Genomic DNA, 13258 nt, shown 5'->3' with positions numbered 1-13258 from the left:
TATCCACAAAGAAGAATCTGGTCTGATCCGGCTCTAAAGGCTGCAGTGAAACAAAGAGAGAGCATCCAAGAGAGCACAAAATAACTGCAGGTGCTCCCTCTGCCTGAAGAAGGGTGTTTGTACCCGAAAGCTTGCAAAGAAGAATTTTTCCAGCTATTTTACTTGGTCTAATTAAAGGTATCAAATATATCCAAAGAACCTCATCTGTCAGGGAAACAAAGAAATTTAAATAAAGCCAACCAGGAGTCACTGATTAAAATATTAAGATCATGTTTACCAGCCTTCCATAAATAGAGGATATGACTGGAAAAACTTGGAGGGTAACTCTTTAGACAACACCACCTGTGGGCCTGCTGTGCATATCAAGATGCTTGCCTGATGGACACTGGAAGGAGGATACCTCCCCCCAGCAACCCACACTATGGAGAACGCTGGCTGATGCTGCTCCATGGCAGACAAGACTCATCCCGTAAGATTATGCCTATCCTTGGCAATTTCATAGATTTCATAGACATTAGGGCTGGAAGGGACCTCGGGAGATCATCGAGTCCAGCCCCCTGCCCAAAGGGCAGGAAGTCAGCTGGGGTCATAGGATCCCAGCAAGATAAGCATCCAATTTACTCTTGAAGGTGTTCAATGTAGGTGCTTGAACCACCTCCGCTGGCAGACTGTTCCAGACCTTGGGGGCTCGGACAGTAAAGAAATTCTTCCTTATGTCCAGCCTGAAACGGGCTTGCAGGAGTTTGTGACCGTTCGACCTCGTCATCCCATGGGGCGCTCTGGTGAACAAATGTTCCCCCAGATCCTGGTGGTCACCCCTGATAAACTTATAGGTGGCCATCAGATCACCCCTGAGCCTGCGCTTTTCCAGGCTAAAGAGTCCCATGGCTCTCAGCCTGTCATCGTAAGATCTGTTTTCCTGACCTCAAGATCTGTTTTCCTGACCTCAGATCTGTTTTCCTGACCTCAGATCCTGTTTTTAATCTTGTTTTTGTCAATTAGTCAATAAACTTCTCACATTGGTTGGAATGACCCAAGGGTCTGATTAATTTCTTTCTCACCCTTGCTCAAAAGTCACACACCATGCCACATTGATAGATGACAGCCCCAATCCAAAGCCCACAGAAATCAACAAGAGTCTTTTTATTTCTTTCAGTGGGCTTTGGATCAGGTGGCAAGGGAAAAGGGAGGTTCTGCACATAGTGATGGCATGATGGTTCATTAATGTTTTCTTTCACCTCTATCACCAGGAATGTAAGTAAGGGTGGGGGACCAAGGCGTCAGCCCCAGGTGGCAACTTGGGAAAGCAGGAGCTGCAAAATAGCTGCTGGCCGAGCCACTGCCAGTAGCTTGCTCGATGCACCACTGCTACCCAGGGCACAGAAATGTCCAGTTATGCCTCTGACCAGAGACTTGCACTACTGTTTTCTGAACGATGTGAAAATGAGAAGTGCAGAAACCTCAGGGAGCTCTCTGTTAAATGCCAGTAAATCAGAAAGACCAAAATATTTTTTAATTTTAATAAAACCCTATTGTGTGCATCTAAGCCCACGTTTACCATGCTGACACATGCTGTGGAGTGTTAACAGTATTTAACAAGGGTTGACAATGCAGAACTGTACAGACCTATTGGGAGACATGCTCTCCACTAGTTAATGATGCACACTTTCCTATGAGGCAGACTGGACCGATTCCTTCAGTGCACTAAACTAATTTGCAAAACAAAATTCCCTAATTTAAGATTAGTTGAGCAGGATTTAATGGCTCAGATGCTACTCTGAGTTATGTCCCATCCGACTGTCCCTGTTATCTCCACTGAAACCACACCATGTGCATGCTGCCACACTGAATATAACTTAGAGCAGAGTTGGCCATAGGGTTACCATACATCTGGGCTTTCCTGGACATGTCCTCTTTTTTGGCCTCCTGTCCTTGTCTCTGGGTGGGTTTTTAAGATGCAACCAAATGTCCACATTTTTGCTCTGCCTCTGCTTTCCTGGGTACTAGCAGCTTGGCTGCTTGGGGCTGGGAGCAGCAGGCAAGGTGATTGGCTGTCAGGCATCACGTGCTCTGTGCACAGGCAGGCCCAGGCAAGCTGCTCCTAGGCAAGAGTGTGTGTGTGTGTGTGTGCGTGCAAGTACGCATGCAGGAGCTGTGTGGGCAACAGGGCTGGGGGGCAGGGTGCTGTGGGTCAGAAGTGAGGGGCACTGGCAGGGCTGGAGGTGGCAGGGGGCTGTGGGTTGGGAGTGAGTGGCACTGGCAGGACTGGGGGCTTATGAGTGAGGGGCAGAGGCAGAGGATGGGCATATCACTGTCCCACTACACAATCATATACCCCGCCCTCCTTCCACCTTCCCTCCAGGTGTCCTCTTTTTTGATGCTGGAAATATGGTAACCCTAGAACTTGGGGCCAGTGACTCTCCGACTGAAAGCAACATGGGGCTATGAATACAAGACTCAAAGTGTATTTTAATAATAATCTACCTGCCTTTCACAAAGGAGCTAACATCTTGGCATAACTCAAGGTATCCTCATCTTGAAAGAATTGAGGGATGTGTCACTATGGGGCGCAGTGGGATGAAACAGTGAGAAACCTCATATTGAAGCTAGCCACAAGAATTAACTGGAGCTGAAGATCAGTTCTAATTTCCCTCTTCCATGTTTCTAACAACATTCAAAAGCAGTAAAGCCCTGACTCAGTATTGGTGATACATTTCTACTCCCATTTATCAAAGGAATAAATCTCAAATGCTCAATATGTTCTTGCGAGGAGACTCAGTCAGTAATGTCAGACAGGAAGGCAAGAGGATTTGCCCCTGTGAGCCCACAGACTTGATGAAAACATCACAAATTTTATGGCTTTTCTGTTTTCTTGTAATCTCCAGCATTCCCAATATCCCTTTTGCAGACCTAGAATGTAATGACTGTGTCTTCTGTAGCATGACATATAGTTACATGCCAAAAAACAAAAGAATGTTAAATATCTTGGAGTTGTGCTGGTGCATCTTTGTCATTCTGTTTTTGAGAGTTAAACTTAATTACTAGCAATAAATCCTTCTTATGGCTATTAATATTTATTGGTGCTGCAGTAGTCTATTTATCTACCTGAAGTATTTTTCTCAGCCTCATTGCATTGTGTCTCAGTGCCTTGCAATCTTTAAAGTACTCATCCTCACAACACTTCTGTTTTCCTCATAAACAGAAACAGAGGGGAAACTGAGACACAGGGAAAGTAAATAAAAGACAAACCACCCCCTGACAAAAAGGAATGTATGTGTCTAAAGGACAATTTAGGCACAGTTTAAGCACCTGAAGTCTAAAATTGCAATCCTTATTCAGCTATTGCCTAACCCAGAAGACATCTAAATCACCAGATGCCTTACTTCATGACAGAGCAACCTAGATGCCTAGAGTTGTGCCTCTGGGTACTAGATTTAATGCGCATTAACTAAAGCATGTCAATGCACATGTAGATGTGCCCAGTGAGTTGTATTACTGCTCCCAAAGAGCTAACAGTTTAAGAATACAAGAATCATGAAGGATGGAAGAAGACTGCAACAAGCAATCATCCGGACTGCTTTTCTTTGCACTTACACTGGTTTTGATGGAGCAACTACTGATTTGCAAAAATAAATTCAGAGAATCAAACTCAGTGTTTATAAATATCAGTTATTCCCACTGGATTTCCACTTAACCTAACCTGTAGTTTCCTTTTAGCATTGCAATAGAGGTGGGTATTAAGGAGAAGCAGAAGAAGTCAAAGCAGAAGAAGGTTTGGGTCAAATACAGAGAATGCCACCAAAGACAGTGGAGCTGTGTCCACTTATACTGGCAGAAAATTTGGCCAGCTTCAGAGAAGGCAGCCCTTACTTCTACATCTGCAATCTGCAAACTGTATTTTCCAGTCTGAGCCATCATTAAGAGAGAGGCTCCTAATGAAAGGAAATGAGAATAGCCTTAGGTAGAAATGTGAATGGTGCCGTGCTTTGCTACCATCCTCTATTGAATGGCACGTCTACACATCGCCGTATGGTGATGTTGCTATGGTGGCATGCTTTAGTACTTCCTTTTGGAAGTACTAAAGCATGGCACAGTACAGGCAGTGACTGTGCCATGCACTCCACGCATGGGTAGATTTTGCCACTGCATCACTGTAACAGTGTGCTATACCCGGGGAGTGCGCCACTATAGTGACATAGCCAGCAATCACATGTAGACACCTGTGATCACTACAGCACCTAGCACACTGTATGGCACTGTAGGAGTGCCATATACTATAGGGGTGGCATAGGGCAATGCAGTGGAGTCCCCTAGGGCTGTTGGGAAATGTAGTGCTTACAATGGTAGGGAAGTATGGGTGCGTCTACATGTTGCCTTATGATGACACTTTCCTTGTCATGCTGAGATAACCATTTAAGATGTTTATCACTACTTTATTCTAAATTGGGGGTGTCCTATTATGGTGCCCTAAAATTAAAATGGATATTTAAATAACACATAGCTACAAATTATTATTTTATGCATACATGCACCTGTCTGGACAATCAGTTTAAGCATTATTGGAGAATGAATATTCTATGTCAGAACAAAGCTACTCAGCATTAGACCAGGATCTATTCAATAGGAGGACTCAGGAATTCGGATGCTGACCTACTGGGTCAGATCCATGGTTCCCTCTAGCCCACTGTCATATCTCTGACAGTTGTCAGCATCAGACTCAGAGGAAAGTGCAAGAAATGACACAGTAGGCAGATATAAGACTGGATTTGTCCTCTATATGTACATCACCCTGCATATATTCTGAGTGCTAACATCACACAAATAAAAATAACGTCTACCATTGTAGTCAGGATCAATGTAGAAAAGGGGTGGCCAGCTTGATCCAAGTGGCACAGACAGCCTCTATGTGTGGCATGCGGCAGATGGGAGAGGGGACAGGCATCACAGCAGCACATAGAGCAGGGAGCAAATGGCAAAGTTTCTCAAAGACACAGGAGTCCACATTAGGGACTCAGCTGCGTGCTCAAAGCCTACTTTTCAGATACTTAGAAACAAACATCCATCAGTCTCCATATTCTATACTGACCTCTGGCGGCACGTCGAATGGCTCAACTTCCACCTCGGTTGAGTTTGTCTTATCTGAAGGAGAGGAAGATTTTCCATCCTCTGCTGCTTTGTCTGTTTTGTCTTTTCCTTTAGATGCTTTGGTGTCTTTACCTTTAGAGGGGAACTTTATGATCTTTGAAAATGTAGATTCATGAGCACCTCCAGAAAGTATCTCCACAGCAATTTCAATCAGAAGGCGGCCCCTAAAAGAGACTCCTTCCCCGAATCCTTCATTGAGCTCCTGGTAGTCATCCATTAAACTGTGATTCCTGGATGAACCATAGAGATTGATCCAAGCTGGTCCAAATGTAGGCAAGAACCCTGCAGATAAGATATATTTTACATTGCTTGCCTTACAACTTTACACATTCTGTTGACTAGAGCTCTTTCTTTGAGAGCTATAATCACTGACGACTCGATCTAATGCCATTTCTAGAGGATGCTGGAGTTTCCCCAGCAGTATATTTAGGAATCAGAGCATCTGCCACTTTTAAGCTCCTCTGAGATTTCTTCAGCAGAACAGGTGAAGTCCTAGAGCCAAGAAAACTATTGTAGCCCTTAAAATGGAGAAGCATTGGCTCCCTGTTCTGCAGATTCAGGCCATGATGGGGGAAGAGAAAAGATTCCTCCTCTTCCTCCTCAAATTGTTCTCAACTCAGACCCAGCAAACCATTATAATCCATGACTGACGTGGTTTCTATTCCAAACCCCATTACATGGGCTGGGTGCCAGGGAAAGAACTTATCCCTCAGATATCTAGCAATGGTTCATGACCTGCCCCTGAAGAGCAAGTGTCACTTTTCTACCTAGCAGTGAGAGTGCAATGGTGTACGTCCTGCATTCATTTTGCTTGAATTAGCAAATGCATGGCAATGGCAATGTGATTGCAGCATTCCCAGAGATGGTACTAACCAAAATAATATTATTTAGTAGCACTGGGCACTTTCACATGTGCTGTGGGGTTGGGAGGGCAGTGCTTTACTTAGAGCAGCTGAGACCCACTCTAATTAAAGCACCACCACGTCTCATATATCACCAGTCCTGTGCTTAAAAATGGCAGAGCAGGCACTTGAACTGAAGCTCGTTTCAGGGGTGGGGTGTTCCCTCAGAATCAACAAAAGGTCTGGGCATCATTTCACTCTTTGGATTCTTTAAATGGTATTTACCTGATGCCCAGATCTTTTATAAGTAAATTGAATCCTATGAGCCTGTAACAGTTTTTAACAACAAACATTCCTCCCCCCACCTTTATCTCCATCTTGTTCATTTGAGATTTTCTTCAGATCTATGAAGTGAGTGGCCAAAGCAACATCATTCACACTGCCTTCGTCCCACACCTGGATTTTGACTCTTCTGCACAGTGGGGGGAACATCTCTTTGAAGACGATCTGTTCATGCCACACAGGATCAGCACAGTTTTTTTGCACTGTTGTTCGGCCCTGAAATGAAAGCCCAACAGCTTCAGATCTGTTCAAACCTAGATCTGATTTGAGAGAACAAAGCTGAGTCTAACAAGTTCTGTCTGATCTACATTGATCTAAGTACAAACAGTTTTTAAACACAATTATCCAACCTAGTATATTTACTATAACTCAAAAGCATGTCTCCTTTTAGCCAGCGCTAACATAAGATGGATACAACACTGAAATAATGGGCGCAAGAAGTTTCTTATTTTCCTCTATTTATTTAAACGTTCCTGTTTTAGAATTCTTACCCACAAATAGTGCAATAATTATCCTATCTTGCATGCACCAATCTATCTGTGTGCTCAGACACTGCTATTTTCTGCCAGTGTATTTCCCATGTCATTGGACTATGTGCTAAGCACCTTTGGAAAGGCCAAAGGGTCTAGAATTTCCCTCTCCTAGGTCTGACAATGACAGCAGTGCTGTTTCAGGGCCCACACTGCAACCAAGGGTGGTAAACCCTCTTGCCTTTGGCATGCCCAGTTCACTGGAAACAGCCAGTGTGGAACCATGCAACTACAGGTCTATCTTCTCTAGCCCTAATCCCTGCATCCCAGAACCACACCACCAAACCACTCCTTTCTGTATCAGAACTGCATTAAACAGGAAACTTGAGTTGTGTGCCTACGTTCAGCCACAATGACTCTCATACATCCACAAGTAGGTCAGATATTTTGACCCATATTTTTCGGGGGGTGAAATTTTGCAAATTCAAAAAGTCGGATTTGGGTATGCAAGTTAAATGTGCGAGTGGAGTTTAGGAGTCTGAAAAAAATACTCATTTGCATTCCCGAACATGCTGATCTTGAAAAACTCTCCTAAGGCACAAAAGCATCGACAGGTTTGTTGAAAGTCTGTGAAAGATTCTACCCAAATCTGATCTTGCTAACACAACTACAACCAAGACTAACTTCAAGGCAGTCCATGAAATTGCACTTGGGTAAGACAAGAACTGGGTCCTTGGGTGTCATCTCCACTAGTGATCATCATAAATCTAATGGCACCAACAGGGCAGCTCTAGCGCAGAAAGCAACGCTGGAAGCTGCTGTACAACTAGGGCTCAGGAGAAGTAGGGTTTGACAACATAGTGATAATGGCAGTTGAGCTAGGACTACACTATTGCTTCCCTGACTGTTGTCACTGGAGCTAAGTATAGACAGTTGAAAAGCCCCAGGCTGAATCAATTCAAACTTTGCAGGTTTCTCTAAACAGCATAGACTGAACCATAAACAAGTGAATTCTTGTTCACTTTTGAAACTGGAAAGGCAACCAGATCCCTGCGGTGGTCCATACCAGCAGCCAGGAGGTTATAGAGCACACCTCCCAGCCTGCTGGCCACTGCCAAAGGCACCCGAATGCAGCCGAGCAGGGCTCATCCTTGATTGGCTGCCCAGCACATGCCCCTCAAACACTTACAGATCCCACCCAGGGGGGAACAGTCTCTCCAGCTGGGGGCTGGCCAGGTCCCCTAGCCTCAGAGGGTTCCCAACCCTGGCAGGGTCCCCTGAGCCCTGTCCCTTGTGCAGAGAGGGGATCCCCTCCCCCATTACCAGACTTAATATTAAACTTTAGACTTTAGGGTGGGGGGACCCCCTCCCCCACCAGCCTGGCACTGGACCTCCAAACAAATGCTGTCCAGCATGGGGTGGGGGAGATCAGCCCTCACTGGGGATTTACTTCCCCGGCCCAAAGCTATGTATGATTCCTCTCCCCACCTGCCCTCCTTCCAGACATCGGTTTGACTTAAATCAGTTAAGTCTGATCCAACCAGGTTTACCTTGAACCAGTTCTGGCCATTTTGAAAACAGCTTAAGTGCAATGAATTTCTGTTCTATTATAGGTTTAAACTGGTTTCTGATCACTTGAACTGGTATATGTATAACTTCTGTCCCTACCGTAGAAGATCTGCACTGGTGCAGAATTCCAGCTGTGAAATTCCCGAGTGAATCTACGGTTTTAAGATCCAGAGGATGCCACCCTCGGACTTCCTGCTTTTGGTTGAGTGCAAGGGAATTACAGTGCTGTATTAACACTTCATTCTGATTTGATTCTTTATTAATGGAATGTGTGGCAGGGCACTAGGTGTCACTTTAAGGCCATGGAGCTGGCAGCCTTTAGGCTCAGGGCTCCCTATATAAATGAGGCAGTTTGGCTGCTGGAGGAGAGGCAACAACATTGCCTGGCTGGAAGGCTGCTGAGTTTAATCTGGAGGTAAGGAAGGAACTGTAGGGGATGGTAGGAGGCTCCTGGTCCTGGGTATGACCGGAAACTACACCCTGTTGGGAGTGGGTGGCCTGGTGGGGCTCCCAGTGGCGTGGGAGCCCCCAGGAATTGCCAGGCCAGTGATCCACCTGGTGAAAGGTGGGTCGGGGCACCTTAACCCCTAGCCCTCACCTTCTGGTGAGTCACAGTACACTGGTGGTAGTTGTGGGGATGCAAGCTCCAAGGAGGGGAGTTGGAGGCCAGGTGTGGCCAAGGCTGTCTGAGCCCTGTGGGGGTTCGAGACCCCGAGGAGGAGAGTTGGGGCCAGGCACAGCTACAGCCACCTGAGCCCACCTGTGGAGGGAAGCCCGAGACACCAAGTAAAGGGGGCATTACGAGCAGTCTGGAGCCCCCAGTGTGAGGGGGGCTCAGCCAGAGGGCGAGAGAGCTGAGTCCTGACCCCAGTAAGTCCTCCAATGCTGGGAGGCAGAGTTTGGGTCAAATATAACATCTGAGCCCCAGTTGAGAGGGGGCCATGCTGAGGAGCCTCAGTTGAGAGGGGGCCAGCGCTGTGGAAACACAGCGAGAGGGGCAGTGATCAGAAGCCCCTGTGAAGGGAGAGGGGGCTCAGCCAGAGAGAGCGAGAGCTAAGTCCTGACCCCAATAAGTCCTCCAGCGTTGGGAGGCAGAGTGGGGGTCAAAGATGACACTAGTCATAGCACCATGACCTGCTGCCCAGGGGGGGAGTTAGAGTCCCTGTGAGATCCTGAGGCACCAGTCATGGTGTGAGGTACCCCAGCTCCCCACATCCGTTATGGAGGACGCAGAGAGGGGGACCCTGGGATAAGAGTATGGGTCATACATCAGGGCCTGCCAGAGCTTCCCCTGACTGGCCCAGGCAGGGGCCAGGACCAGGGGGGTCAGAAGGGCAAGGAGGCCCACCGAGAGGGACGCCCAAGAGCTAGCGGCCTGGGGTCATGACTGGCCTGGAGGTGGGCCGGGGCTAGTGTGAGCCGAAGGTCCCAGTGAGGGGACCACACCCAAAGGGGAACCGACGGCAGGGCAGTATATGGCCTGGTATGATGGTGGCAAAGTCTGCCTGAAGGGAGGAACCCAGGTGGGGTCCTACAGGAGGATTCTGGGCCCCATCATGGGGGACTGGCGCATATGAGAACATCAAGATGTCATCAGCGAGGCTTGGGCTGCAGTATAGGGGAGGAATGGAGCCACAGATAGCACCCTCTAGTAGCGGGACAGTAAATGGGCAGCCTCCTGCCTAATTACATCTATTAATTAATCAATTAAGACCAAGGTGTGGCAGATGAGAAGGCGGGCGGTTTGCCTAAGAACAGGTGGGCGGGCCACACGGAGATCAGCCCCGGTAGGCCCCCTGTTACAGACCGCTAAAGGGTTTTATTTTCTGTAGGTCTAGCTGAGGCTGAATCTACTAGTATGCCACTGGTAATCACAGCACTGATTTTTCACAGCAATTTGGGGACTGAGGAATTCTTGTTGACGGCAAAACATTGAATAAAAGTGCATCAGCTTTAAATCCTGAAGGTTACTCAGCGGAGAGAGAAGAAGGCCCAACTCTTGTGATCAATAGGATCCCATTTACCATTTGACCTGCAAACATGACCACCACGTATGGATCCACAAGGTCCTTACTGTCGCCTACGAACGCTTTGGTAACGTTGGCCATGATGCTGGAGTTCATCTTTGGGAGGCCCTCTGCTTTATAGATTCTCACATAAAATCTAGCCCAAGCTCTTTCAGATGGAAATCCTTTGGGAATCAAGAGGTTCCTACAAGGAAAAAAAAAGTCATTTCCCTAAGACTGTGAATTCAGCTGGGCAAGATTAAATTATTCCAAAAATACATTCTACAAGTGGTTAAAATATTTTTCTTTCCAGTTTAGCCTAGCAAATACCATGAACCAGAGAAGAAAAGTGGGAAGGAATTGGGAATTTGGGATGTGCATTAGTTTCTCCACCTTTAAAATGTTACTGCTTGACAAATAGTTGTCTACAAAGTGCTCCTGCTTAGAAATATTAAAACTGCTCCTAAACAATAGAATTACTGTATAGATAATGCAGTGCCCTGTTCAACTTAAGTAACTTGCAATAGCATCTTTGCTGTATATGTATGTATGAATATATTCACATGCACATACATATGATGGGAAGCTAAGGAGTATCCTGCCCCCAAACGTTTTTTTTTTTTTTTTTTTTACTTCAGACTCCTGAACTCTACTACAGTCTTGCACATTCTGCAAACAAAACGGTTCCTCATCAGAAATACGTCAAATAGCCCCCCGGTAAGGGCATTTCTGACAGGGATGATTTAGCACTTAGTAGGGTCTGGGAAGAGTAAACTCCATCAGAAGCAGGAAGCTGACTCTAACACTCTCTTTCATTTGGTAGTGGAATTAAAGAACTCCCCTCCAGCAAATCCAACAGCTAAACACCCTCAGGCATCTGCTAATCCCAGATCAGAAAGGCAAGGCATGTATGCTATCAAACAAGGAGCATGAGACATTAGGTGGATTGTCTGGGGCACTTTGGTGGTAGAAGCAAAGTAAAAGGATTGTTATAATACTTTTCAATCTGCTCTTCAGCATCGCTTATTTTCTGCGTGGCTTGTAACGTGTCTCCTTTTCCAGCAACACTGATATCACACTTCAGGTATCCCTTGGCTCCTGTTCTAATGTCAGCAGGGTCTGTGAGAAGGGCCCACTTATCACAAAACTGATGACCTGCAAAATACGTGAGCTGAATCATCATGCAGGAAATCTTTGGAGGCTCAGTTCTTGGAGATGTAGCCTACAAAAATACTTGGAGGGAAGATTAACCATTAATCATGAGAACACTGCTGACAGGGTTTGCCCTTTCATGAGAATAACATTGGAAACACTTGATTGAGAAGTATATTTACATGTGATAACAATGGTATAGGGTGACTGGAAGGCAAGGTTCCTGTAAAACAGAAAGATGATATCGATAAGCCAATGTTGTGTTCAGCCTGTGTAACTAGCAATGTGGGCTGTACACGTCTATAACATGTCTGCATGATGAAGGGAAAGAAATCTGAGCAGAAACCCATTTTCATCAGGGGCTCAGAGGAGCAGTCAGAAATGCTCAGTGGGAACTGGCTGAAATTTAAGCCTGTCCAAGGAAAAAACTAGGAAAGGCAGCTTTTTTCAATGAGAGCAGTTTGAAGAATGATTAGGGCATGAGTAGGCAAAATACGGCCCATGGGCCAGATCCAGCTCACCAACTGATTATATCTGGCCTGCAGGTGGGCAGCTGCCAACTCATGAGATCCCACCTGTGGGAAGCACATGGTGCTGAGTTGGGGATTGAGACTGTTTCCACTGTGCCAGGTGTGTGGGCAGGACGGTTTCTGTCCAGTGCCGATGTGGGAGCACCAGCTGCCGACCTGGATGGATGCTCCAGTCCCCACCCGGGAACCAGCCGACTGCACCAGGCGAGTGGTGGTGTAAGCTGCAGACAGGGCTGATAGGTTCCAGGTCAAGGAAGGGGATCAGGCCATGCTACAGGTCTGGGGGTTGAGGGAAGAGAGAGAGGTGGGGGATCTGAGCATGCTGCAGAGACACAAGCACTGCAGTTGATTCAGAAGCAAATGGGTGAACAGGTGAAGAAGTGGAAAGCATCCAGAGAAGAGGCTGAAAGGTAAATCTACCAGAGGCTTTCAGTGCCAGATGCAGGAGTTGTTATGGCCCTCTCCACACCAGACCTGGTGTCCTGTTTAAACATGGCTTCTTTCAGTAGGGTTGTAGCCGGGTTTTCCTGGTTGGCACAGACAGTCATTACCCCTTCTTGTTTGACTATGTCAAAGGAATATGTGATAGAGGGAAGCCCGTGAGGCAATTCTATAGAGTGTTTTTATACCATAGTCCAGTTAAGGGATGATGGGATTTCTGTCTGTGCATGCATCTGAGAGTGAAACAAAGGAATTGCAGTCCTTGGGCCATCTGTCTTTTCCATTTGTCTCTCTCATTTACACATATTCCTCTGTTTTCTTACAACTTCACAATACCAGTGTGTTTATTTATAGCTTTACAAAACAGCCTTAGCGATTCCCTTCCCAGGTGAACTGGGCCAGATGGTTCAGTGGCTACACTGGTTAGCCTGCCATTGAAGAGACCTTGCTGCACTGCTGTTCTGCCAGACTTCCTATGTGACTTTGCTACAGGAAGATATTTAAAGCCAAAGCCATAAAGGTTTTTAGGCCCCTAACTACCAGTGAAATCACTTGGATGTAGGCGCCTACAATCTTTCTACAGACTGAGAGGAGCTCAGACAGATAAATGTTTCCTGGTCAGAAATATATAGGTGCTATGAACATTTTTTCCAGGGTTGGTTGTTTTAGTTTCTAACTTCAAGAAGCACTGAACAGATTTAGAGGTGCTGATTCTCTCTTTGTTCTCTCTTTGTCTCTTCCTTCGGTCTTTCTTTCCTGTT

At 46.3% G+C, this 13258-nt stretch overlaps 1 protein-coding gene across 1 annotated transcript in view; it reads right to left on the bottom strand.

The window, feature by feature from the left end:
- Nucleotides 1-13258, bottom strand: part of FER1L6 (fer-1 like family member 6) — a 98172-nt gene that overhangs the window by 67455 nt on the left and 17459 nt on the right. Inside the window, exons 9-12 of the mRNA XM_090037715.1 lie at nt 11373-11529; nt 10393-10579; nt 6353-6545; nt 5087-5427 (exon numbers count right to left, since the gene is read on the bottom strand). Coding sequence (XP_089893841.1) covers nt 5087-5427; nt 6353-6545; nt 10393-10579; nt 11373-11529 — 878 coding nt within the window. The remainder of the gene's footprint in view (nt 1-5086; nt 5428-6352; nt 6546-10392; nt 10580-11372; nt 11530-13258) is intronic.

This window comes from Crocodylus siamensis, chromosome 3 (genome assembly GCF_052110815.1).
Source record: "Crocodylus siamensis isolate JL-2025a chromosome 3, ASM5211081v1, whole genome shotgun sequence".
NCBI classification, from domain to species: domain Eukaryota; kingdom Metazoa; phylum Chordata; order Crocodylia; family Crocodylidae; genus Crocodylus; species Crocodylus siamensis.
Note: the sequence above shows the minus strand (reverse complement) of the source record. Positions and strands in the feature narration are given on the sequence as shown.